The sequence below is a fragment of the Pecten maximus genome, chromosome 1, assembly GCF_902652985.1.
Source record: "Pecten maximus chromosome 1, xPecMax1.1, whole genome shotgun sequence".
In the NCBI taxonomy this organism is placed as follows: Eukaryota; Metazoa; Mollusca; class Bivalvia; order Pectinida; family Pectinidae; genus Pecten; species Pecten maximus.
The window spans coordinates 42,516,672-42,542,704 of record NC_047015.1 but is presented as its reverse complement, the minus strand read 5'-3'; the positions used below and the strand labels follow the sequence as shown (position 1 = coordinate 42,542,704).

The following is a 26,033-nucleotide window of genomic DNA, read 5'->3' as shown; positions in this document are numbered from 1 at the left end:
CGAAAAAACATTTTTATCGATTTACAGCTGTATCAAAAGACAATGTACTTGTGGTTAAAGAATTGTATAGAAGACACGCAAGATTAGCACATTGTAACATAAACTCATAATTAGATCAAGTAGACAACATTAAATTTAATTGCATCATGTAGTTGTTTCGTCATTCTAGGTCTCATCGGTGTTGCTAAAGAGTATTGTTACTACGGAGTTTACGATGGAAACTCGTAATTGGCAGAAAGAAATTTCAAAATCTTGATGAGGCAGCGCAATAGTCTATAATATATAGACGCCTTTATCATTGCATTTCATAATTTTCCATATTGAATTTCAAAAGATCGTTAAGTGTATATGCATATCCTACACCGTATCATTATTCAAAGGAATTGAGACGTGACATACAGGATAACCCTAACTCTTTTGTTAACCATCCCCACATGCTTTGTTCTGTTGGGTCATTCCTGTGTATCTGGTGATGGCGGATTTAGACAGCTTATTTGACTTATCATCACCGACAGCTGTGTGACAAGAGAGTCTGTTATAACGCGACATGTTTTAATATGATATAGAGGATATCTAACAGTGTTTTCATTAATACCAAATATATTTCACTAGTGGTGCTAATATTTTGATATTTTTCACGAGTGCGCAGCATGAGTGAAAAATATCTAAATATTAGCCACACGAGTGAAATATATTTGGTATTACTGAAGACACTGTCAGATATTCTGTTTATTACATTTTTTATCAACGAAAAACCTACCCCGTATGCTAACTAGGCCTACAGCGATCATTTGTAAACAAAAAATGTAGTTCCCCCTGTCCAGGTGCTGAGATATATGTCGGGCTTTCTGATTGGTCAATTATTTTGGTATTTTCTAATCATTAATTTGATTGGTCAAATCAGCAAAAGTGATATTTTTCACTAGTGATAAATATGATATTTTTCACAAGTGAAAAATATCACTTTTATAGAATGAATAATTTTTGATATTTCACTGGTAAAAATGTAATAAATACTATTATGTTGATAGTTATTACCAATCTACCCAGTCGTATACGGTTTATATTTAAGTCTTTTGACATTTCCTGATTAATATGAGTATTCGTCTTCAGTTGTAAGGAGCACTGATGTTACACGATCATTGTTGATATCTCCGTCACGATATGCCGCGGTGGTTCCAGGTGTGAATACGGTGTTGCAGTCTTTAATCGGCGAGAAAATCATTGTCGCAAGTGTGTTAAACAGGGCATAATACACTTGTAGCTGTGTAACACAGCTGACGTGTTTGTGTTTAATGTGGGCAGCTGTATATTTCATAATATGATTAAATGGATTGTGATTACCTCTGTTTTTGTTTCTTTTCGTGTTTACCTAATTATCAACTCCCTCTTCAATACGGTACTCGACTCTTTTTCAAAACAAAAAACTTCAAAAACGAAAATAATAATAATAATGATAATTAAAAGATATTTAAGCATTGATGTCATTTTTTCTTAGTTTCATCGGGGTATGAAACAAATTTTGTTTGCAAACTGTATCCGCGTTTGTAGCGGATTCTTACAGAAGTTTGCAAACAAAATTTGTTTCATACCCCGATGAAACTAAAAAATAATTGACATCAACGCTTATGATAAATTTTTGAAAATGATTTCTAATTTAAAACATGTTTTATGTACATTTTTACTGGTTTTAAATGGGATTCTTTTTCTCAAATCAATACGCAACGTCAATTGTCGTATTGTGACGTCACATTTTTCGCGCCATTTCGACCAATCACATTTGAGTATTTACCATGAAAACAAAGAAAAATTAATTATAGATATATAATTTTTTGTTTAACGTCATTGTGAGACAACGTTAATATTTGTGCAGTCTGCATTGGGATGAAATCTTGAGAATGACGCAAATGACTCATTGCAGGACTTCTGGCGCGAAGTTACCACGTCCAGTATCGCTGAGTGTGCTCCTTGCTTAGTCCCCAAATGTTGTTCCTTCAGTTTCATTTTAGGTATATCGCCATTATTGAAAAAAAACGAACATTGGTATCTGTGTTTTCTGTTTTATCCCCTCATCAGTTTCTTTCCTAATTTCCAATACAGGACTTTTGTTATTGGTGTAGAGCGACCCGAAGACTGAGACATCACATTGACACTCGACGTTGCCCCAAAAATCTTGCTGAGAATTGGTCAGCCCCTCACCAATACAGTATTATTTGACCGGGTGTGGTGATCTACGAACATGTCCATTTATATGACATTTTAGTGTGACCGCGTTATTAAAGAGTCTGTTTGTCACTCGTGGACAAGGATGTACAAATTATGTATAACTTGAATCGTCCTCCCTATCGTTGTCCTTATTTTAGAACACGACATCACCTGGTATGAACAATACTCGCGATCCTGTTATTCAGGATTGCAATTTAAGATGACACATACCCCACTGGGACATCTAACTTTGAAGAGTGTTTTCAAAAAAAGAGATTAATGACACTGCTCTCATTTTCTATCATGCTTTTTATAGGGTACCTTCATCGGGATTAAATTAACGAACTTACTGACTGGCAGTTGCGTGATCCTTGTCTCCCACATCCATCCCTTTAGACTAAATCGCTATGTTATCATTGGTAATCGTGATGTAGTAGGCACGCTGACTATATAAGTCACCGGGGAAAAGTATGTTAAACTGATTGAATCCTTTTGGAATCAAAGTGTACCTTCACCCTAGTGAAAGTCGATGTTAACGTAACGTTACTTTTAGTTACTCTATTGTACATATATTACTGTTTAAAAAGAAATAGGGCGTGGATAAAGGTCTAGCTATTGCAGCGAAAAATTGATACATTTTTTTAAAATCGTCTGAGAAGCAACAGTTTTTTTTGTTAAGGTTGAACATTTTAGGAATTGGTGGTGTTTATACCAAGGTCGAGTGTCTGCAATCGTTGTGTGAGCAATACTGCTTTGAAGGTCGTTAGATTGTAGCTGCTGTTGGTATTGCATGATTCGTAAGAGACGGTTAAATTTTAAATCTTATCTTTTTAATTATTTCTAAACAATTTTCTTTCCTTATATCCCCCTTGCGGTGTAACGCTACCACGTACAGATGTGACATTTCATTGTGATAGCACTGTAAAAAATAGGTATGTTTATGTGGTCCACCGATTGTGCACACCGTCCTATATTACTTTATAGCGCTAAAACAATACATAACCGAATCATTCTCCGTGTCAGTCACCATGGCGTATGTCATCATGACGTCTGACCATTATAGATATGACATTTTCGATACTGCAGGTGTTCACGTTTGCTCTCTGGCATGGCAAAAAAGGAAATTTAGTCATCGACATCTTGTGTATAAAACAAAAAGGCTAGTTTGGTTCTTTGATGTACATCAAGCAAGTATCTAGGCCGCCATACCGTGTATAGACTGGCTTTGAACTTCAAATGATTGGTTTTGTTTCCTGACATCACTCAATTAGCGAGTTTTTGCCTTTGATTATACAACGTCACATTCTAGGGGATAGAGAGCGAACGTTATCACTGGAGTATTGAAGATGTAAATATGATCAATTAGTGCAAATTCGTTTACAACAGGGAAAGATACATTATATATCACAGTAACAATAATGACGAAGGAAGACAACTTTATGACTCGTGCACTGACCGGGCCTCGAACTCCCGATCACGGCACCTGATCGCCTATATATAGCAGTTTACGTGTACCTGAAAAGTGCAAAACGAAAGCAAATCGAAACAAAATCAAACGAAAAGAAAGGAAATTAAACGCAACGAAACGTAATCAACCGAAACGAAAAAGGAAACATTTAAAAAATGAGAGAAATTTTAGACTGTACACAGGCCTTAGTGTCTCGTTCTCATTGGGGTAAAAACAACATTAAATTAATAAATTTATCGCAATATTCACTCAGTTCTTTAAATATAAAATAACTCAATTTAAATAATATGCTAAGTCCACAATTCATACGCATTTAAATAGGTAGTGTATTGGTAAATATGTGAATATTATCAAGACTTGAATATTTACATCTATACCAACTATAAAACTATTAAAAGACCATTAAAAATATTATTTGTTTGTCTTGACTAACATTTAAAACATTAGGCCGACAAATCCAAAGTAAAAAAAACAAACAAGAACATATGAATTAATACCGGCATGTAGACTATACCATCACTTTGTGTCATGTGCCTTGTATAGTTTTCATGGTGTATATGTTGGGAAAGAGTAGAGTAAAGTATGAAACTTCGAAAGCATGTACATGAAGCTCATTGAAGCATAATACTGAAGAAGGCATATAGCAGAACACTCCACCTGATCATATAATACTGACAATGGGCGAAGCGGCCGTCCCAATCCCAAAATGCTGAGCGTTAACCAGGAGTAGAGACTACCGTGTGGATAATCGTTCTTTTTGCGGGCAATATACTACCAATATAATACCAATATACTACCAATATACTACCAATATAATACCAATATACTACCAATAGACTACCACTATGCTACCAATATACTACCAATAGACTACCAATAGACTACCAATAGACTACCAATATACTACCAATAGACTACCAATAGACTACCAATATACTACCGATATACTACCAATATACTACCAATATACCACCAATAGACTACCAATATACTACCAATATACTACCAATATACTACCAATAGACTACCAATAGACGACCAATATACTACCAATATACTACCAATATACTACCAATATACTACCAATAGACTACCAATAGACTACCAATATACTACCAATATACCACCAATAGACTACCAATATACTACCAATATACTACCAATATACTACCAATATACCACCAATATACTACCAATATACTACCAATATACCACCAATAGACTACCAATATACTACCAATAGACTACCAATATACTACCAATATACCACCAATAGACCACCAATAGACTACCAATAGACTACCAATAGACTACCAATAGACTACCAATATACCACCAATAGACTACCAATATACTACCAATATAATACCAATATACCACCAATAGACTACCAATAGACCCTACCCAATAACTACCTATATCCCACCAATAGATACCAATATAACTATGAATAGACTACCAATAGACTACCAATAGACACCAATAGACTACCAATAGACTACCAATCTACCCCAATATAACCACCAATATACACCACCAATAGACTATGAATAGACTACCAATAACTACCATAGACCTACCAATAGACAACCAATATACTACCAATAGACTACCAATACTCCAATAGACTACCAATAGACTACTACACCAATAGACACCAATACCCAATAGACTACCAATAGACTACCAATAGACTACCAATAGACTACCAATATACTACCAATATAATACCAATAGACTATCAATAGACTACCAATAGACTACCAATAGACTACCAATAGACTACCAATATACTACCAATATAATACCAATAGACTATCAATAGACTACCAATAGACTACCAATATACTACCAATATAATACCAATAGACTATCAATAGACTACCAATAGACTACCCAATATAATACCAATATACCACCAATAGACTACCAATAGACTACCAATAGACTACCTATATACCACCAATAGACTACCAATATACTATCAATAGACTACCAATATACTATCAATAGACTACCAATAGACGACCAATATACTACCAATATACTACCAATATAATACCAATATACTACCAATATACTACCAATATACTATCAATAGACTACCAATAGACTACCAATCTACCACCTATATACCACCAATAGACTACCAATATACTATCAATAGACTACCAATATACTATCAATAGACTACCAATAGACTACCAATCTACCACCTATATACCACCAATAGACTACCAATATACTATGAATAGACTACCAATAGACTACCAATAGACTATCAATAGACTACCAATAGACTACCAATAGACTACCAATAGACTACCAATATACCACCATTAGACGTTTTTATGTCTCGTACCTAACGCTACAGCTTGTCGAAGATATAACAGTGACCCCTACGTACGTGTAGCGTTTATTTGAAGTTCTGTCGGAGAATCATGAAGTTAGAGTCAACGGTAACAATGTCGCACTGCACAGCATGCGCTTAAAACAACGGCAAGAGTAGAAAGGAAAGTGGTGATGACGTTACGTTCTTGCAGAAAGACGATGGACTTAAAGATATTAGCATTCAACATTATATGTAAGCAGAACCCTTCTTTGCTTGTTATTACTGAATACTTATTCACTTTACAACAATTGCGAAACAAGTTGTACCATCTTATATCAATCACGCTTGTTGGCCCGGATGGAACGCGCGAGGGGTCTTACTGTGGGAGGAAACCGGAGTACCCGGGGAAAACCCACCTGGTCGGACAGATAACCCTATCTTTTTCACGACCTGTCGGGGAATCGAACCCCGGCCGTCTAGGTGAAAGGCAAATGTGTTGTTACCTTTGTGCCAACCTACCATCCTGTCATTCTCTGTGACTAGAAATGTACTTAAACTGTGTTGTTCATTCTTGTCGATTTTTTCGTCAATCCCTTAAGTTAAACTACGCTATCCTAGATAACCTCTGGTCATCAGTATTTCAAAATGTAAAATCAGCCACACAGAATCTATTTATTTAGTCAGTGTTATCACAATTAAGACGGGAGCTGAAATCTCTTTTTCGTCGAAAGTCTAATGCTGAGAGTTTATTTAAAGCCGCAAACCCTTTTTTAAAACGAGGTGCGAATGAAGACAAGACTTAAAATTAGGTAGATAGATAAACAGCTGCTATCATATAGATCAAATCTGTCTCAAATGTACTGCTCGTGAGACTGGAAAGTCATTACCAAAATGAAGATATGTTTGTTTCCGTTAAAGAACACAACAAAAAGGGAAAGACGATTATTTAGATGTTTTCGGTTCATAATTAGATACGATCAACAGATTTCTTTTAATCAGTCTAAAAAGTATATTAGTAGTACATAGAAACTGTATGACGTAATATATAATCATCCGTTATCAGAAAATAACAATAAATCATGAATTTGAGTTTTCCTGAAGCCAAAATATGAATTGTTACCATACGGCGTGCTTTCATGCAGATGAGTTTTTCGGGCGCTTATTGGTAACAGTCGGACGTTTTAACCAAAATTCAGGTCTGTAAACGTTTGATATTTGAGGATCAGAAGAAAATTAATTTTAGCAGCACTAACATGGTCTTAGAAGTGAAACAATCTGGCTAAGATGCTGGTATACAACTTGAAGACGACGTGATTTTCTTCCCACACATTATGTTATGTTCCCGGATTAACAATGTAAGCGTCGTGTTATTTTACTGTCAAAAGAAAATACTCTTCAATTATTGTCTAACAAACAAAAACTGACGGTCTAAAGAGGGCAGTGATGACAAAGCAATGTATTCAGTGGATACGACTGGGAGTTATTTAGTTGTAGTAAACAACGCCGAATGGAAGTCGATTTGCAGCAACGACATGTTCTGTCTCGACGGGGAAATGAATGAGTAGGAAGCGATAAGATACAACACTTTAACTTCAGACTGGCTTGCGCTCAGGTCATCGGAAAACTCGCTCGATGTACGCGCATCAAATACGTTGAAAAGTATACAGTTAAATTATGCGGTTGGGGTATTTTGTAAATCTCTGGTTTTCCGAGACCAAGTCTATTTCCAGAAACTTGCTATATATCCCTTGATCCCGTTCTTTAATCGTTTTATTATACCGATACAGACTCGAAAATGTTTGTAAAACACCTTTAACTGCGAACTGTCGTTAAGATGACAATACATCAAAATGAAGTGGATCAATACACATTCCGGTTTTTTTTTTAAATCGGAGGATAACAGCATGGCCTGGGATTTGAATTGTGAAATTACGTGTCGTTGATGTTATTCTGGCTTCGTGTCCGAATACGTGATGTTGAGCATAGAAACCATCCTCATTCCGAGCGTAAAAACATCTGAATTTTTTGTCGCAATAATGAACTCGACATCTGTCAATCTCGTCTATATTCTTCAAGGATGACAATGTACGCCTTCAACATTTTTGTGTATCCCAGTGAGTGTCGTTTAGATCATTTGTCTCAGAAAACCATGAGAATGCCAAAACAAATGAGAAACTGTCTGAACATAGAATAAAAGCTCCGCCCACCTCTCGTGTCGCTTGGCAACTGACGGAATGTCCGGTAATAAGCTCCTCCCACCACTCGCCTGATTGATTCCATGAAACAGTGGTGTTTTAGTTCCCAGACTAACACACATGACTAAAACACAGCTATAATGATAAGCAAAATCGATGGATATAACCACATAGCAAATAGAGTAGAGGTTAGTGAAAATAAAAGTCACGACCTATTCGCAAAGCGACCTGGTTTTCATTTATTTAAAGCTCTTCTAGTTTCAAACACATCACTGTTACGAGACATTGTATATGGACTACAAACGCTTCTTAATTTTACAACCTGAGTTAAAAATTTGACAACATTTCTATATGAATCTCTATAGGCCTACTACAGTAAAAGCACAGGTAAAATACAATGCGTCAGGAAAAACAATGTGTCAATAGACAAATTTGGAAATCTACACATATATACCCTTTTATAATTCTCTCTAGCACATGAAACTCGAAGTCAGTCAGATACTTTCATTTGATGAAAACAGAAATGACGTTCACACTTATATTTCTCGAGATAGACAGAAGTGGGCGAATTCTTTTCGGTTATAGGACTTAAACATGAATTCATATGCGATAGAAATGACATTCTCGAGAGCAATGTTCACACTTCACCGACGCTACGACGATTTTATGACAGAAACAAATTCCATAAATGTCACGTTGTATTGTTAAAATGATGTTTTAGTAATTAACTAGCCATTGTCGTAGACAATATACTATGATACCTAGACCCCAGTGACAGTTCACACCTTGTTATGATCTATATGAAATCAGTGGCATTTCATTAAATTAAAATGATAATTTATTTTCATCTCTTCTTGAAATTCCAATAGAATTATTAAAAGTAATGGAACACAGCTTTTTTCAAGCTCTCGCCTTAACAGCTCGTTTGGCCACGGTCCTCATCCGGGTACATTGTTATCAAGTTCATGTCACCATTTACCACCTTTCAGATGCAAACAATTTTTTTTTTTCAAATCTCAAAACCACTCCCCTGAGTCATTCCAATGTTTGTTTGTTTGGATGGTTGGTTAATCGCCCCGCGCTATAGTGATACGAGAGGCCCGTAGCATGCGATTTAGAGCAATAAGGGTAAAATGTCTATCCGTTTTATAACATCAACAACCTCATCCGATATTTTATTCCCAATTTCGTAATAAGTATCAACGACAGCAACCGTTGAACTACTGATGTCTTTAAACTACTGCCGTTCTCACGTAAAACAAGAAACATCCATGTATAAATAGTATCACCCCTTTCTCACACAGATACACCCCACCCGAGTATTCTAACCACCTTGTCACACATAAACACCCAACCCGACTATTGTAACCCCCTTGTCACATAGATACACCCCACCCGACTATTGTAACCCCCTTGTCACACAGATACACCCCACCCGACTACTATAACTCCCTTGTCACACAGATACACCCCACCCGACTATTGTAACCCCTTGTCACACAGATACATCCCACCCGACTATTGTAATCCCTTGTCACACAGATACACCCCACCCGACTATTGTAACCCCCTTGTCACATAGATACACCCCACCCGACTACTATAACTCCCTTGTCACACAGATACACCCCACCCGACTATTGTAACCCCTTGTCACACAGATACATCCCACCCGACTATTGTAACCCCTTGTCACACAGATACACCCCACCCGACTATTATAACCCCCTTGTCACACAGATACACCCCACCCGACTATTGTAACCCCCTTGTCACACAGATACTCCCCACCCACTATTGTTACCGTCTTGTCACACAGATACACCCCACCCGACTATTGTTACCGTCTTGTCACACAGATACACCACACCCGACTATTGTACCTCCCTTGTCACATAGATACACCCTACGTGACTATTGTAACTCCCTTGTCACATAGATACACCCCACCCGACTATTGTAACCCCCTTGTCACACAGATACACCCCACCCGACTATTGTAACCCCCTTGTCACACAGATACACCCCACCCGACTATTGTAACCCCCTTGTCATACAGATACACCCCACCCGACTATTGTAACCCCCTTGTCACACAGATACACCCCACCCGACTATTGTAACCCCCTTGTCACACAGATACACCCCACCCGACTATTGTAACCCCCTTGTCACACAGATACACCCCACCCCACTATTGTAACCCCCTTGTCACACAGATACACCACACCCCACTATTGTAACCCCCTTGTCACACAGATACACCCCACCCCACTATTGTAACCCCCTTGTCACACAGATACACCACACCCCACTATTGTAACCCCCTTGTCACACAGATACACCCCACCCGACTATTGTAACCCCCTTGTCACACAGATACACCACACCCCACTATTGTAACCCCCTTGTCACACAGATACACCACACCCCACTATTGTAACCCCCTTGTCACACAGATACACCCCACCCCACTATTGTAACCCCCTTGTCACACAGATACACCCCACCCGACTATTGTAACCCCCTTGTCACACAGATACACCCCACCCGACTATTGTAACCCCCTTGTCACACAGATACACCCCACCCGACTATTGTAACCCCCTTGTCACACAGATACACCTCACCCCACTATTGTAACCCCCTTGTCATATAGATATACCCCTCCCGACTATTGTAACTCCCTTGTCACACAGATACACCCCACCCGACTATTTTAACCCCCTTGTCACACAGATACACCCCACCCGACTATTGTAACCCCCTTGTCACACAGATACACCTCACCCACTATTGTAACCCCCTTGTCACACAGATACACCCCACCCGACTATTGTAGCCCCCTTGTCAAACAGATACACCCCACCCGACTATTGTAACCCCCTTGTCACACAGATATACCCCACCCGACTATTGTAACCCCCTTGCCACAAAAATACATCCCACCCGACTATTTTAACCCCCTTGCCACACAAAACACCCCACCCGACTATTGTAACCCCCTTGTCACACAGATACACCCTACCTGACTATTGGTACCCTCTCGTCACATGGATACACCCCACCCGACTATTTTTAATGTAACCTCTTGTCACACAGATACACCCCACCCGACAATTTTTCAAATGTAACCCCCTTGTCACACAGATACACCCCACCCGACTATTGTTTAATGTAACCCCCTTGTCACACATATACTATTGTAACCCCCTTGTCACACATATACTATTGTAACCCCCTTGTCACACATATACTATTGTAACCCCCTTGTCACACAGATACACCCTACCCGACTATTGTTTAAGATAACCCACTTGTCACACATATACTATTGTAACCAACTTGTCACACATATACTATTGTAACCCCTTGTCACACAGAGACACCCCACCCGACTATTGTTTAATGTAACCCTCTTGTCACACATATACTATTGTAACCCCCTTGTCACACATATACTATTGTAACCCCCTTGTCACACATATACTATTGTAACCCCCTTGTCACACAGATACTATTGTAACCCTATTGTTATATAGACTACCCCAACCTGACATTGTGTATAACTCGTTCTCTGTTGACACTTTATTCAAATTATAACCAAACGATTAATAGCAAAATTACCAAGTTTAACTACGTTCTGATGCCCATATGGTATAATGCTATCAACGCATCGTAGTCGGTTGTAAGATTAAACGAGTTAGTTCCCTTTAATCAATCATTATAGACCAGCAGTCTGGTCACCATGCTTGAGAGTCCTGCAGCGTGGGCAATGTTGTTGTATGATATTCCAGTATGCTGGAAAGAATGGGTTGAAAGCATAGTACTACTTTTTCTCTATCAAATATTTTAATATGCGCCTTTTTATTTAAACATAATAGAGAAAAGGAGAAATCAAACATTCTTGGAGTATAAATTATTCTAATTTTGAATCCAAAATAAGGTTGCAGTGATTAAATATATAGAACTATAGTGTAGTTATATTTTGTATAAACCCACGCCCTGTGACGTCACGTGAAAGGGACTCAGTTAGGTTCTTTTTACTTCTATAGATAGAAAACGAGGCTTATTTACATATGAGTGCCAAAAAAACAATACATATTTTTTTTCTTATAAATCATAGATATTGTTGTTATCATAGCATGATCTAATATAGGATAATCAATATATGAACAATTAAAAGCACGCAGGATAAGCGAAATGGTGCGTGGCTTTCAAATTGAAAAAACGTGGTTACCAAGGTAACATTCCCATTGAACACAAAAACGTTCATAATTCACATTGAACTTGTGTACTTCGTGCCTATATATCTTACATACGACAATTTACTTGTCTGTACTGACGTTACTTCAACATGACCAATTATCTATTTCTAGTAAAACGCATCCCGCGAACATCTGTTTGCTAGGATCCAGTACCTATATTGGAACACACAGTCGTTATTACTTTCTAGACCCTATATATATATAACTAACGTGCGACTATTTCTGGCCTAAGCGGAGCATTTGTCTACATCACGGAGTTAGCTCTTACATATGTTTGGAACAGTTAACGGTAAATAACAAATCTGCCCTTTCTAATCAAACACGTGGGTTACAAGGACATGGCCCGGATACCATACCTATAACTTACAACTGTATATACGTAGTTATATTACCGTATGCCTTATTATACTTGTATTACTGCTAATGAAGGGAGATAACTCGTATTAAATATGGAAATTTTCTCTTCATGTTTGGTAGCCTGGCGATTTTTTTTCTATTTAAATTTTGTTAAATAAACAGTGTTATCAACAGAGAAAAGAGATAGAGTGTTAAAATACAATGGGTTACGTGGAAATACCAACCTTGATATCACTCCTGAGACCTACTCAAGAAATGTATGTGCCATTTGACAGAAAACAATTAAAGATTTAAACTACATTGATAGGTCCAGAGCCCTTTTCGCCCCCATCCTCTTTGAGTGCAATCAGCAAAGAGAGGTAACTCTCATCAATGCAGTCGTGTTCACTGAGATTTCTATGAACACTTAAAGAGAATAGTTCCGATTACACAGAATCTTACTCCAAAAGCAGACATGCATCTATACAATAGCCAATAGTTCATGGTGGTATACATAGAGATATCCGACCTCGTGAAGACCGAACGCGATACATTCTCCACATACACTGTAGCATTGATGGTAAAATAAATGACATATAACACATTCATGATAAATGGCATAATATAAAAAACACGAAGTACAAGTAAACATATTAAAATTGTAATGTCCATATCATTAAATCATTCCAATATTCAGTTATCAGACTGTCTATAGTGTATATTTATTCACAGTTCAAAAGATAGAGAGGATATCTAACAGTGTCTTCAGTAATATAAAATATTAGCCACACGAGTGAAATGTATTTGGTGTTACTGATGATACTGTTAGATACTCTGTTTATTACATTTTAAAGCAAAATACACTGAGGCAGCTCAATCTCTCCCAAAATCATTGCGGTCCCCTGTCAACGGCTCACAAATGTACGCCAAATCGTGACGTAATATATATTATCTTGCATTATGACGTCATGAAAATGACGGAGAGCTATATGCAAATCTTTTAAAATTTGTCATTTGTAAGCAGTGTTCTAATTGATCAAATCAGAAAAAAGGTGATATTTTTCACTAGTTAAAAATATCACTTTTATAGAATGAATAATTTTCGATAATTCACTGGTAAAAATGCTATAATAAAAAATACCAATAGCAGTGTCCAGGTGATGTAGTACTTCACAAAACAGCAAGAGACATCGATTTATCCCTTTCCTGTACATGTCTATCCATATTGGATGTAAATTCATTCAGGTAGTCAACCACCCATAGCTTGATGGTCTGTCGCTCCTCCACTTCATTACTATATCCGGAACATTTAAAGGCACTTCGTAAAACCTTAGGCGCCATACAGATGACAACCGTTGTTCCAATTTCGGTCAACACGTTCATGTGGTCAAACGTGTCAAATATGACCAGCATTACTACGGACATATAGATCACCATGATAGTAATTAACAGTCTGAAGAACATTAAGAAAGTTTCAATTCTCAAAGGTTTTTGATGGCTGATAACAAAATTGAATAAACGCTGAGGAATAAAGATTTTCGATTCTACTGTCTTTATGATGCTTGAACCATTGTACATAACGTCGTCCATCATAATATCACACACCAGTTTGGTTTGATCAAACAGCTCGTCGTACGTGAGTTTCATGGATCGAATGGACTCCACGATGTATATGGCGACGCTAAGATAACATATAAGGTAGTTACGGTAGTGTTCCGGGTAGGCTACGAAACCAGTGTACGTAAATATGGCGGTGCGAGCTACCAATACAAAACTATACACAAATAATATATGTAAGATGTAGCAACAGTACAACAAAACAATCGCGATCAAACATATGAATAGAAAAGTAAAATGTTTTGTGATACTTCCATTGGTGCTACGCAAATACCGTTTTATGTTCGAGCAATAAGCTCTATACACTATTACATTTACAAAAACTATCGGAAGTCCGTAATACAGAATGCAAGTGATCCATTCCAGCACACACGTCACCGCGAATACCGGAAGTGTGACGAAGTACACTAGAAACACGCGAAATTTACACGGGGATGAATATTCACTGAAACTTATCCATCTCTTTATCTGGCATTTCAGAACGAATCTCCAGAATTCTGGATTGAACAACATTGCCATTTGGGCCAGTAAAGTTCTATATATTTTATTGTAGCCGATGGTTGTATGTAGAGATTGTGTAGACCCTAGAGTAGATACAGTGTTCATGTCTACACATAGAGGAGATAAGTGTTCCGGAGAGGGATCTGGTAAGCCTGACTCTAATAAAATTGCCAAACTTTTCGGGACTGATAACAGCGCCGCAAAGAGAAGTAAGAACATGCTGAACGCAACATATGGACCACCAAACAGCGTCAGAAAGTTCTGGCGACTCATCTCGAAACCAGAAAGCATAGAATTTACGTCAGTTGTCACGTGGTTTTTAACAAGATCTATATGAAATAAACGTAGAGAGTAAGTCTTCCATACCACGATTAGGTAAATAGCGGTTATAAACACCGTGCACAATGAGAATGCGAACCTGACAAATCTCGACACGGCAACCATGTGTCGGATGACAAGACCTTGAAACGGGGAGAACAGAGCCGCGCTGAAACACACATGGTTCTCCGAGATCCATTCGTAACCCTCTTGTTCATTTGGTTTGTAACTCATTGATTTTTGGTTCCTCAATATCCGATATAGCCTATCCGATATTGCAATAAAAAAGAGCGGGAAAAATAGGAATACAACGCTACCAATAACATACGGTAGTTCCCACCAAAACTTGAAGTACCGGAACGGCTCTCCGTTACAATGTAGGGATTTAGTATGGAAGTCGTGTTTGCAGCAGGAATAGCCCACCGTGTTCTGTGGACAAATGGTATATCGACATAGGGAACGCATTGTGTCGGTTATATTAACCATCTTCGTATAACACCACATATTGGTATCTTCCACCATTCCGAACGGAAGATGGTCCGTTTTCTTTTCAGGTATCAGTTCGGAAAGTGCATGAACTATCGCTAGTGTTGTATTCATTTCTCCAATTACAAAAGAAGAACAATTGCCTTGCATGTCAATGAACACACAGTATGGACCGAAAAAATTTCTTTTTAGCGTTCCTAGAGATAATATCGAATAATCACGTGGCCAGAAAAGAGCTTTGTACGCGCCTTTTTGTCCTCTGTGGGTCCATGCCCAATTCAGGGGTTGAATTACACATTTCGTAGAGGAAACCGATACCGCCGTATCATTTATCCTAAACTTCAGGAGTAGTTGAGCAAAATTAAACTTGAGATGTGTGTATTTTCGTTGGAAATTATCAAGAGATCTTTTCTTAATTTTCAGTTTGCAAGGTTGATCATCATTGACACTGGTCCTCCAATATTGTTCACGTCGTGAGGAGTAGTCACATGGTACACTGGTGTCTCTGGTGACGTTAGCGGCACACATCGCCCCAATGCCTTCCGGAGGGGTGTAACCCCACCCTCCGCCGTGTAGTGAGGATATTCCACACAGACACAGAAAAATATTTATCCACATTTCCATTGGATTTTTCGGAATGATCATGAATACTACTGCTGCAATAATTCCCAAATGAAAGTCTTAATAAGAATCCTCCATTAAGATAGCAGATTGGCCTTCATTTCCTACGCTATAATACACCAGCTGTCGAACCGATCTTATGATCAATAAAAATTGGCTGGTTGTACTAAGGAGGAAATAATGACGAAACACTTCCGTACCGGCCACATGCAGACCAAGTGATAGAATGAACTAAAAGTATAATTAGGACAATTACCAGGAAGAACTCCGCTAAGAACCAGACTGTTGTAACAAAGTGTCTAACTTTAAGTTTAATCTTATAAAAGTCCGGTATGAATCAGTCAGAATACTTCCTTATGGTGTCCTTCAAAAGAAGGACGATATTTTATCGATGGCTATTTTATTTATTTTTGAATATTTTTATGATTATTTCATCAATTGGTGATATATCCAATTATTTATACCCCATAGTTCTCGGTTGAATGTTAGGTATATTTCGCGAGTATATATATTAATGCTTACGCGTATAGTATGCATACAAGTTGTACATACTTGGTAACGTATTATTTCTTATTCATTACATTTTGAAGTACATCCGAGTACGAACCTTCCGCATAAAAATGTAAGTGTTTTAAATGTTAGTTTGACGACCCAGTCTAAATACTTCCTGGTGGTGTCGTTCATACGTAGGAGACGACACTTTAAAGATGGTTATCTAATTTTGGTGTTTTGTGTAACTCATCAAATTTCATATGGCTTGACATTTATCTTTTTACATAAATTCATAATCTATTTTTCTGACAACGTTTGCGAATGTCATAAACTTTTTTTGTCAAATTATGAACGAAACTTTTTTTTTCATCTAGCCGTCTAACAATCTGTACCTCGTAATGGTAAAAGGCTCGTATTTTGCTATTTCTGACCTAGGTTAACTACTTTCCAAAGAAATAAAACAGGCCATAGTTGACATACGCACCCTGTTATCTAATCAATTTCAATGGGAGTATTATATATGTAATGTTCTATATCAAATCCGTTAACTATCTAACTTATCTGTTTAAGTTCAACTTAGTCATGATATTTTAATCTATATTAGATACTTAATAATACTTAGTCAAACTGCAGGTGTGATATAATCTCGAGAGACTTTGAAAAAAATTATTTAGTTGACACTAAACTTAGCCGCTTCTGTGAAACTGATGACTATAAATAAGTTGTGACAAAGTTTATCGTACTTACATTTGTATCTGTACATGTATAAAGGACTAAATGCACTAACAGCTGGTTTATGCTCCATAGTTTGTCAGAATTTTGTTTCAGAGAAAAGTTTGATTTGTAGAATCTATTCAATAAAGATTGATCTGAAATACATGTTTGTAGTGTCTTTTGTTTGATTTCTTCCACGAAATATTTTTAAAGCATAGTTGTAAATGCAATTAATTATTGCCGATATATGGCCAATCCAGTAGAAAGGGACAACGTCATTTTGCTTTTATATTGCATGTATACACGCTTCAGATGGAAATTATTGCAGCTTTGCAGCACTAACCAAAAATCAAACATACCAATACGAAATTTCAGCTCATTTCCTGTCTAAAGCTGTTTTTTACAAACATTTGTACTGAAATAAGTCTGCAAATAATACTGGTAATGATCAGAGCAGTACTTAAAAGTAAACAAACGCTGGCGGAATTTTTTAACGGCACTAATATGAGTATTGGTTGGTGGTCACATTCACACATGAAAACGAAGTAGAGCGCATGTATGTCCCATCAAAATAAAATTACATAAATAAACATGAATCTTAAGGAAAATATTAACATATATCTTAAGATGGGACATGCATGCGCTCATGTTTAAAAAAAATAAAAGATTAACCAGATTATATCCGTAATAACGCCGTTTTTTAGTTACAACGTCAACGTCATCTTGATGCTACTTATAGGTGGATTGGAAATTGTCAAGACACCACTCAAGAACCTATGGATGATAAGATAATTTGAAAAAAAGGTAAGTGAAATTAATCAATTTTGAAAATATTGATTATAAATGTGATCATGATAAATCTTGGGGGGAAATCTTGCTGAAAAACCCGACGGTTACATAAGACTAAGCTTACTGTCCGCGGACAGAACTAACGTTAACGTGCCTAGTTTGGCCTTTATTATATGTCGATAAGTTATAAAATCGGGATTATTGTCCATCATGTTATGAAGAAAATAAACTCTTGTTATCATTTTGAAAACGGGGCAGATGTCTACAATCGATGTTCATTGTTCAAAACAACAAAAACCAACACTGACTGACTTGTTCCGCGGTCGACACAATGACAATGCCGACAAAACATGCTATTTCGATCGCGACATTTCAAGAGATTATTATGGCCCGAGACAGTTCGACCCAACTAGGCTATATAAGTGTGCGGTGATCAAATCGTGTCATGAATGTTTTTTATAAAATAATATATAGAATAACAACAGAAATTCTGTCGTGCTCTCCCCGAGGAAATCAAATTCCCTTTTGAACTGTGTCAATGGTCGCGATCGTCTGCCACTCGACCCGCCCCGCCCGTGTTCATGTCACTATCGTCAACAAAATGGCATCCTGCATTATAAATGTTTGTATATTTATGGTCGTCTTTGCTTTTTTGTTACGTTGCGTTTATGTGAAAAGAAAACCAATTAAAAATAACACCGTAAAAAGTTTTAAATCCCGTTTCTTCAGTGAAAAGAAGTTGACCATGCGTTAAAAATAGAACGTATTACGTCACTCGACGGAATGTAATACACATTAAGTTTTTGTTTATATACATGTTTTGCATTGCAATGAAAATGAAAGCCCCTGTGGCGTAACAGGTAGAAGTCTTGACTTGTTAATGGAAGGTCACGAGTTCGAATATCGGAAAATGTTATTTTTATTTATTTTTTTAACTAGATTTTTAATTCTTAGACCATCCAGATCTGGGTATTTTGAGACTGATATATACAAATTATAATATCAATGAACATCTTAAATTCTGTATTTTTTCACTGAATTAACAGTAAGTGAGATTTTAAAATAAATTGTTTATTCCAATTTGCTTTAGATATACAATGTATTATATCTCTCAGCACCTGTAAGCTTCTTTCTTCTCCGTTTTCTTTTTAATTTCAAATGACTATTTCTGTATCCAAGAATTTCAAATATGTGATAGTAGCTTAGATAAAAATAAATTAAGAATGGTATCAATAATAAAGCGAAGCAATAACTATATACAATGTACATGCATCAACGTTGTAGGGAATATCATTTAAGAATTTGATAATCGATATTGGCTTGTACATGTTTTTAATTTTTGTTAAACAGAAGGAAATGAAGGCATATGATTGCATTGTTTGTCGGAAGAGGGTCAACCCAAGGGATAGGCGACCAGTTCCAAAGGCGTCCAAGAAAATAGTATCAAAACTGATATGTCGTCAGGTTACATCAGACGACCAAATATGTTCCAAGTGCCGCTTGAAGGCTTTACGTTCCAAAAAGCAGGCTACCACTTCCTCTGGAGACGATCAAGATAAACAGACCGTAACTGTAAAGGAAACCCTGAAGAGTCCACAGAATATTCAACTCAATATAAAGTCAACACCACGTAACAATAAAAGATGTGTAATCTGTAAAAAGTCAAAAAATCTCACCCGTGTAGGGTCAACTGCCATTTCTCAAGCCTTTATTGATAAAGGCGTCTACATAAACTCCCAAAGTCGTTGCTGCAGGGAACACATGCAAAGGTCGTATTTCACCACAGATGCTCTAACAAAACTCTCAGCAACCAAGAAAAGTGAGTTTTTTTCAAGAACGGATATAACAGCGCTGATGAATGGTATCCGAGATAACGTGAAGGCAAAGGGACATATAGATTTCGACAACCCAGCGGCTCTGTCTACGGAGGAATACACCAACATCACTGGCTTGTCCAAAGACCAGTTTCATGACTTGGCAGGACAACTGACATCATCCGTAAGGAACAATTCAAACCGCTCCTCCAGAACCTGCTTGGCTATTTTCATGGCAAAGATGAAAACTGGATTACCCAATGCCATCCTAGGGACAATTTTCAACTTGAATACTGCACAGGTATATTATCTATATTTTTCTATAATTTAACGAAAGCTATACCTAGACATTTTATTTCACACTATGATGTCACTATCCCAGCGATATTTTCTTTATGTCTTGAACAGTCAATTGTAGCTACTGCATTGGCCGAGTGGTTAAGGTGTCCCGACACTTTATCACTATAAGATCTCCACCTATGGGTTGTGAGTTCTAAACCCGCATTGGACATTTACCAGGTACTGATAGTAGGTCCTCTATACTGACGGTAGGTCGTCAGGTTTTTTCTATGTATTCCGGTCTTCCTCCACCTCCAAAAACCAGCACGCCCATAAATGACCATGGTTGTTAAAATGAAATGAACCAATTCTTGTCTCTTATATCTAATGCGATGTGAATAATATGACAAACTATTATATAATCTATGAAAACTACAATTTTGGAAGACCTAGTTGTTATTCTAGTGCACATTGGTGGGTTTTTCAGGTTCAGAGAATTATTCCTCGCGTACGACAATGCTTGATGGAAACACTTGTGCCGACACACCTTGGATTTGGCCATTTAGCCCACAACGACTTTATTGAAAAACACACGACGACAATTGCCAAGGAGCTGTTTACGACAGGAAAAGAAGCCGTCCTTGTACTCGATGGTATGTTTTTCCACGAAACTGTTATCTTAACACTATAATATATCTGGTACTGAAATTCAAGGATAAATGTTAAATATTAACAACCATAGTATGCGGTCAGTTAACACAGTAGAACTATACATATGTGTAATTGTAAATGTAAGTTCTTCATTTACCATTGAATATGTGTCTGAAAAAAAAACCTATTATTCATTTGTAATATGATACATCTGTTTGAAATGAATGATGCGTTAAAATGTAACCGTAAAATTAGTACCATGTCCATATACGTATATTATTTATGTTGTTTTAGGGACATACCTATACATACAAAAGAGTATGGACTACAAATTCCAGAGGATGTCCTACTCACTACATAAGAACAGGCCATTGGTAAAGCCTATGATGGTGGTAGGAACAGATGGATACATCCTGAGTGTACTGGGTCCATACCTGGCTGACTACGGCAACAACGACGCCAGCATCACCAAGCATGTACTGAACCACAACCTTGAAGAGATTCGGACATGGTTGAAGAAAGATGACGTCTTCATTGTTGACCGTGGGTTCAGAGACGCTGTGGAATACTTGGAAAAGATCGGATTGAAGGTAGAAATGCCCGCTTATCTGGCCAAAGGGAAAAAACAACACACTACGGAAGAGTCCAACTTGTCCCGGTTGGTGACAAAGGTAAATTGTTGAAGAATTTGCGATGAATGGCAACTGATAAAGTATTCAGGTTTTAAACACATTTTTTACTGGATACTAACATTTTTAGATAACATTTGTCAACAATACGTGTGTGAAAATGTTGAAATAGCCTTTATCAGTGATTACATAATATGTACCATGTACTTCGTTAATTGTCTGTATACTTAGTCAGTTGTTTGATCTCGCGTTCACCTGATGCCGTGCTGTTTAACATAATTCAAGTTAATCATGCTGCGTTCATCATGACAATTGAACATTGTGCAAAGCATTTAATTGTTAATAAAAAAAAGTACTAGAAAGTAAATAGAACATCTTTGTTTCCTTATTTTAGGTACGTTGGGTTGTGGAAAGTGTCAATGGGCGACTGAAGCAATTCCGCCTCTTTGACAAAGTGTTGCCAAATACACTTGTCCCTCATGTTGGAGACCTTGTCAAGATTGTGTGTGCCATTTGCAACCGGTACAAAAAGCCCCTTGCCAGCATGGATCCAGAAACGCAGGCCGTTGCCGTGCAGATGCTCGAGAGAGCAGGAAAGATTAACAGCGTCCAGGTACTGATAGAAGAGAATAGCTTGTTGAACAAGAGGTCGATTTATAAACCGTTGGACGGAACTTCCTCTACAGACCTGGATGACTTTCCTCACCTATCATTAGATGACCTTAGGAATATAACCATGGGTGTTTACCAGGTGAAACAGGCTCCAGCATACACCAAGGAGCACACTGATGATGATGGGGGATATGAACTGATGGCATGCCGTGACTTTCCCGGTAGGTAGTGATTAGACTATCTCTATTACTTATATAAACACTCATGTTTACATCATTACTATATAAAAGCAGCAATATTTGCATGAATGTGAAATATAATTGTGCACGTCGTTGAAAGCCGAACATTCTTGACAATGTAATGCATTGATTACTTTTGAAATCCTTTAATATTTTGCTCCAAGTTTGTCTTCCGATGATCAATGCCCGCGACTGTGACATAGTAAGCATAGTCTTTGACATGCAATATTAAAACAGGGTAACATCTTTGATAGTATAAATATTGTGGCCATGGTGGGTTATAATTACTTCAGTCACAAGGAACACGGCAGATATAATTTCAATTTCTTGTTTATTCTGCAGATTTGCTGAGAGTAAAGATACAGTCCAGACACTCCAAAAACGCGATCCACACCCTCTGGATTCAGTACACTTCAGACACTGGGAATATTCGGGGCTGGTACTGTACGTGTAAAGTAGGCGCCAGAGTTGTTGGGTGTTGTGCACATGTTGCCAGTGTCCTTTGGTTTCTTGGCTGGAAACGACATTTGCCAGAGGATCAATTGGGAAAACCTGGACTAGCTTCATCTTGTTTAAATGCTTCGTCTTCGTCAGGAACATTCTCTAGTAACGATCCGTTGGAGGAGTGAAGATTGCACTGTGAATGACTATGATTTATATATTTTCTGAACATACAATGAACTATATTTCTTCTTTATGTTTCCTCATTTTGTTTTTATTATTTGCCAATGAACGATTCACAATCTGACACAATTTAATGCCTAAATGTTTATTTATTAACAGTCTGTTGTCTTTCCTGACTTCAAGGTTTGTTTTAATTCTTATGCAATACTCCATTACAAATGCATTATTTGCACATCATATACATGTAACTGGTTTCTTTTTCAATGTACTGATTTAATCCAACATAGTTCATAAAAATGAGTTGCAAACTCAATTCTTTGCACTTTATACTGATTCCATAATTAATTTTCACGCAAAAATATTAATTTAGCTTGTGGTTGCTAGGGATTTAAAACTGTTGCTATGGAAGAAATGCATGTTTTTGTTGTATAACAGTTTTTTCCTGATTACTTACAATACATGTATTACTTTAAGTGTTTATCAGAATTTCATCGTACATTACAAGGCTATGTCAGACAAAATTTTCTCAAAATATAGCAAATATGCATACTATGACTACATGGTTGTTAGGGACCGTTGCTAGGCAACGAAAAAGGCGATCGCCTCAAATCATGCATTTTTGCAAATACTAACACTAGGTCTATGTTGTGTGTGATAATCAATTATATCGGATGTGGAGCCAAAAATAGCCTATAGTGCACTTAGTCCTTTGTATCTGTACATGTATAAGTTTGTATCTGTACATGTATAAGTTTGTATCTGTACATTTATAAGTGTGTATCTGCACATGTACAAGTTTGTATCTATACATGTATTAGTTTGTATCTGTACATGTATAAGTTTGTATCTGTACATGTATCAGTTTGTATCTGTACATGGATAAGTTTGTATCTGTACATGTATAAGTTTGTATCTGTACATTTATAAGTTTTTATCTGTACATGTATTAGTTTGTATCTGTACACGTATAAGTTTGTATCTGTACATTTATAAGTTTGTATCTGTACATGTATAAGTTTGTATCTGTACATTTATAAGTTTTTATCTGTACATGTATTAGTTTGTATCTGTACATGTATCAGTTTGTATCTGTACATGGATAAGTTTGTATCTGTACATGTATAAGTTTGTATCTGTACATGTATAAGTTTGTATCTGTACATTTATAAGTTTTTATCTGTACATGTATTAGTTTGTATCTGTACACGTATAAGTTTGTATCTGTACATTTATAAGTTTGTATCTGTACATGTATAAGTTTGTATCTACATGTATCAGTTTGTATCTGTACATTTATAAGTTTGTATCTATATGTATAAGTTTGTATCTGTACATGTATAAGTTTGTATCTGTACATGTATAAGTTTGTATCTGTACATTTATAAGTTTGTATCTATATGTATAAGTTAGTATCTGTACATGTAAATGTTTGTATCTATATGTATAAGTTGGTATCTGTACAGGTATAAGTTTGTATCTGTACATGTATAAGTTTGTATCTGTACAGGTATAAGTTTGTATCTGTACATGTATAAGTTTGTATCTGTACATGTATAAATTTGTATCTATATGTATAAGTTTGTATCTGTACATTTATAAATTTGTATCTGTACATGTATTAGTTTGTATCTGTACATGTATAAGTTTGTATCTGTACATGTATAAGTTTGTATCTGTACATGTATAAGTTTGTATCTGTACATGTATAAGCTTATAAATGTTCATGTATAAGTTTGTATCTACATGTATAAGTTTGTATCTGTACATTTATAAGTGCACACGTATACATGTAATAGTGAACGTTAAATAGTGACAGAATGATATGTAATATTGTAAACATATACGAGTAATAGAAACAGTGTGCACAAGTTATGTCAAAGTATGGACTATGGGCAAATATAACAGTGTTATAGCGTTTTCAAGTTACCATACGGACTATGATTGTGATAAAGCAGCAGTAAAAACAGTATTTCTGTATAACCATTAATATCATATCAATAAATAGTAGAACCACTGAAGGGTGACGGAACGGAGTGTTGTTCAGTTACTTCCGGTAATCTATCGCTAAGGAAGTAATATAATCAGAATTTACTAGTAAAACTATCAATTTTTATCCATTTCACTTCAATTGCGAAAAGTTATGTCAGCTTATATTAAGCAGGTTTGTTGACCAGGATGGAAGCAGGGAAAACCTACGTCGTCGAACAGGTGACCCCATACACCTTTAGGTAGAAGACGAGTACGTTACACCTACCACTACGCCACACCTCCAAAATTTACCTAAAATTTGTTGTTTTCAAAAATAGTATTTATTCAAAACTGAATAATACAAAAGGAATAGCTTCGTAATCAGAGTTTATTTACTTATTTATTTATCTGTATTGATGTACATGTATTTTGAATAATGAATATATCCTTTGACTCTGTGCAGAAAATGTACCAGTAATGGCAGATATGATCAGTGTTCACACCTCTGTGATACAACATCACATTATGACCAACTACATACAATTATAATAACACCTTATCCGTCTAGAGCGCTAAGGTCCATATCTTAATTGGGATTCCCGCGTATTTTCTTATTTACATGCTCTTTAGAAATTATTGTTTGTATTCCAAAGTTTGCAATCATTAATATGTCATACACATCCCTCTGTTTAACAATACACCACATTGTACATAGGGTAGTCAGAACTGGAGTTTATGAGTTCGTCTCTACCGAGTATACATTGTAAGGTTTTACAGACAATAACTTATTGTAATCTTCACAAATCGGCGCCTTTTAAATCTCCGGGTTCAAGACACGTGCGTGATATAGCATATAAATTGAAAATCGTCTATGA

At 36.7% G+C, this 26,033-nt stretch overlaps 3 protein-coding genes across 3 annotated transcripts; 2 read left to right on the top strand and 1 right to left on the bottom strand.

The window, feature by feature from the left end:
- Window positions 1-13,449: 13,449 nt before the first annotated feature.
- On the bottom strand, window positions 13,450-16,491 carry LOC117334226. The gene has a single exon (XM_033893723.1). The coding sequence runs from the start codon at window positions 16,369-16,371 to the stop codon at window positions 13,975-13,977; it is 2,397 nt and encodes a 798-aa protein (XP_033749614.1). The 5' UTR covers window positions 16,372-16,491; the 3' UTR covers window positions 13,450-13,974.
- A 2,822-nt stretch (window positions 16,492-19,313) lies between these two features.
- LOC117344142 lies at window positions 19,314-21,769 on the top strand. Its single transcript, XM_033906828.1, has 3 exons — window positions 19,314-20,457; window positions 20,923-21,088; window positions 21,381-21,769. The coding sequence occupies exons 1-3, from the start codon at window positions 19,669-19,671 to the stop codon at window positions 21,767-21,769; spliced, it is 1,344 nt and encodes a 447-aa protein (XP_033762719.1). The 5' UTR covers window positions 19,314-19,668.
- Window positions 21,770-22,076: 307 nt separating this feature from the next.
- On the top strand, window positions 22,077-23,616 carry LOC117327730. Its single transcript, XM_033884893.1, has 2 exons — window positions 22,077-22,548; window positions 22,909-23,616. The coding sequence occupies exons 1-2, from the start codon at window positions 22,260-22,262 to the stop codon at window positions 23,193-23,195; spliced, it is 576 nt and encodes a 191-aa protein (XP_033740784.1). The 5' UTR covers window positions 22,077-22,259; the 3' UTR covers window positions 23,196-23,616.
- Window positions 23,617-26,033: the final 2,417 nt, after the last annotated feature.

Excerpts from the sequence above, each read along its gene's own strand:
- LOC117334226 (XM_033893723.1), bottom strand. The coding sequence starts at position 16,371 with ATGATCATTCCGAAAAATCCAATGGAAATGTGGATAAATATTTTTCTG.
- LOC117344142 (XM_033906828.1), top strand. The coding sequence starts at position 19,669 with ATGTTTTTAATTTTTGTTAAACAGAAGGAAATGAAGGCATATGATTGC. Across the intron at positions 20,458-20,922 it reads TCAACTTGAATACTGCACAG|GTTCAGAGAATTATTCCTCG; the intron begins GTATATTATCTA and ends TGGGTTTTTCAG. Across the intron at positions 21,089-21,380 it reads AGCCGTCCTTGTACTCGATG|GGACATACCTATACATACAA; the intron begins GTATGTTTTTCC and ends ATGTTGTTTTAG.
- LOC117327730 (XM_033884893.1), top strand. The coding sequence starts at position 22,260 with ATGGATCCAGAAACGCAGGCCGTTGCCGTGCAGATGCTCGAGAGAGCA. Across the intron at positions 22,549-22,908 it reads GGCATGCCGTGACTTTCCCG|ATTTGCTGAGAGTAAAGATA; the intron begins GTAGGTAGTGAT and ends TTTATTCTGCAG.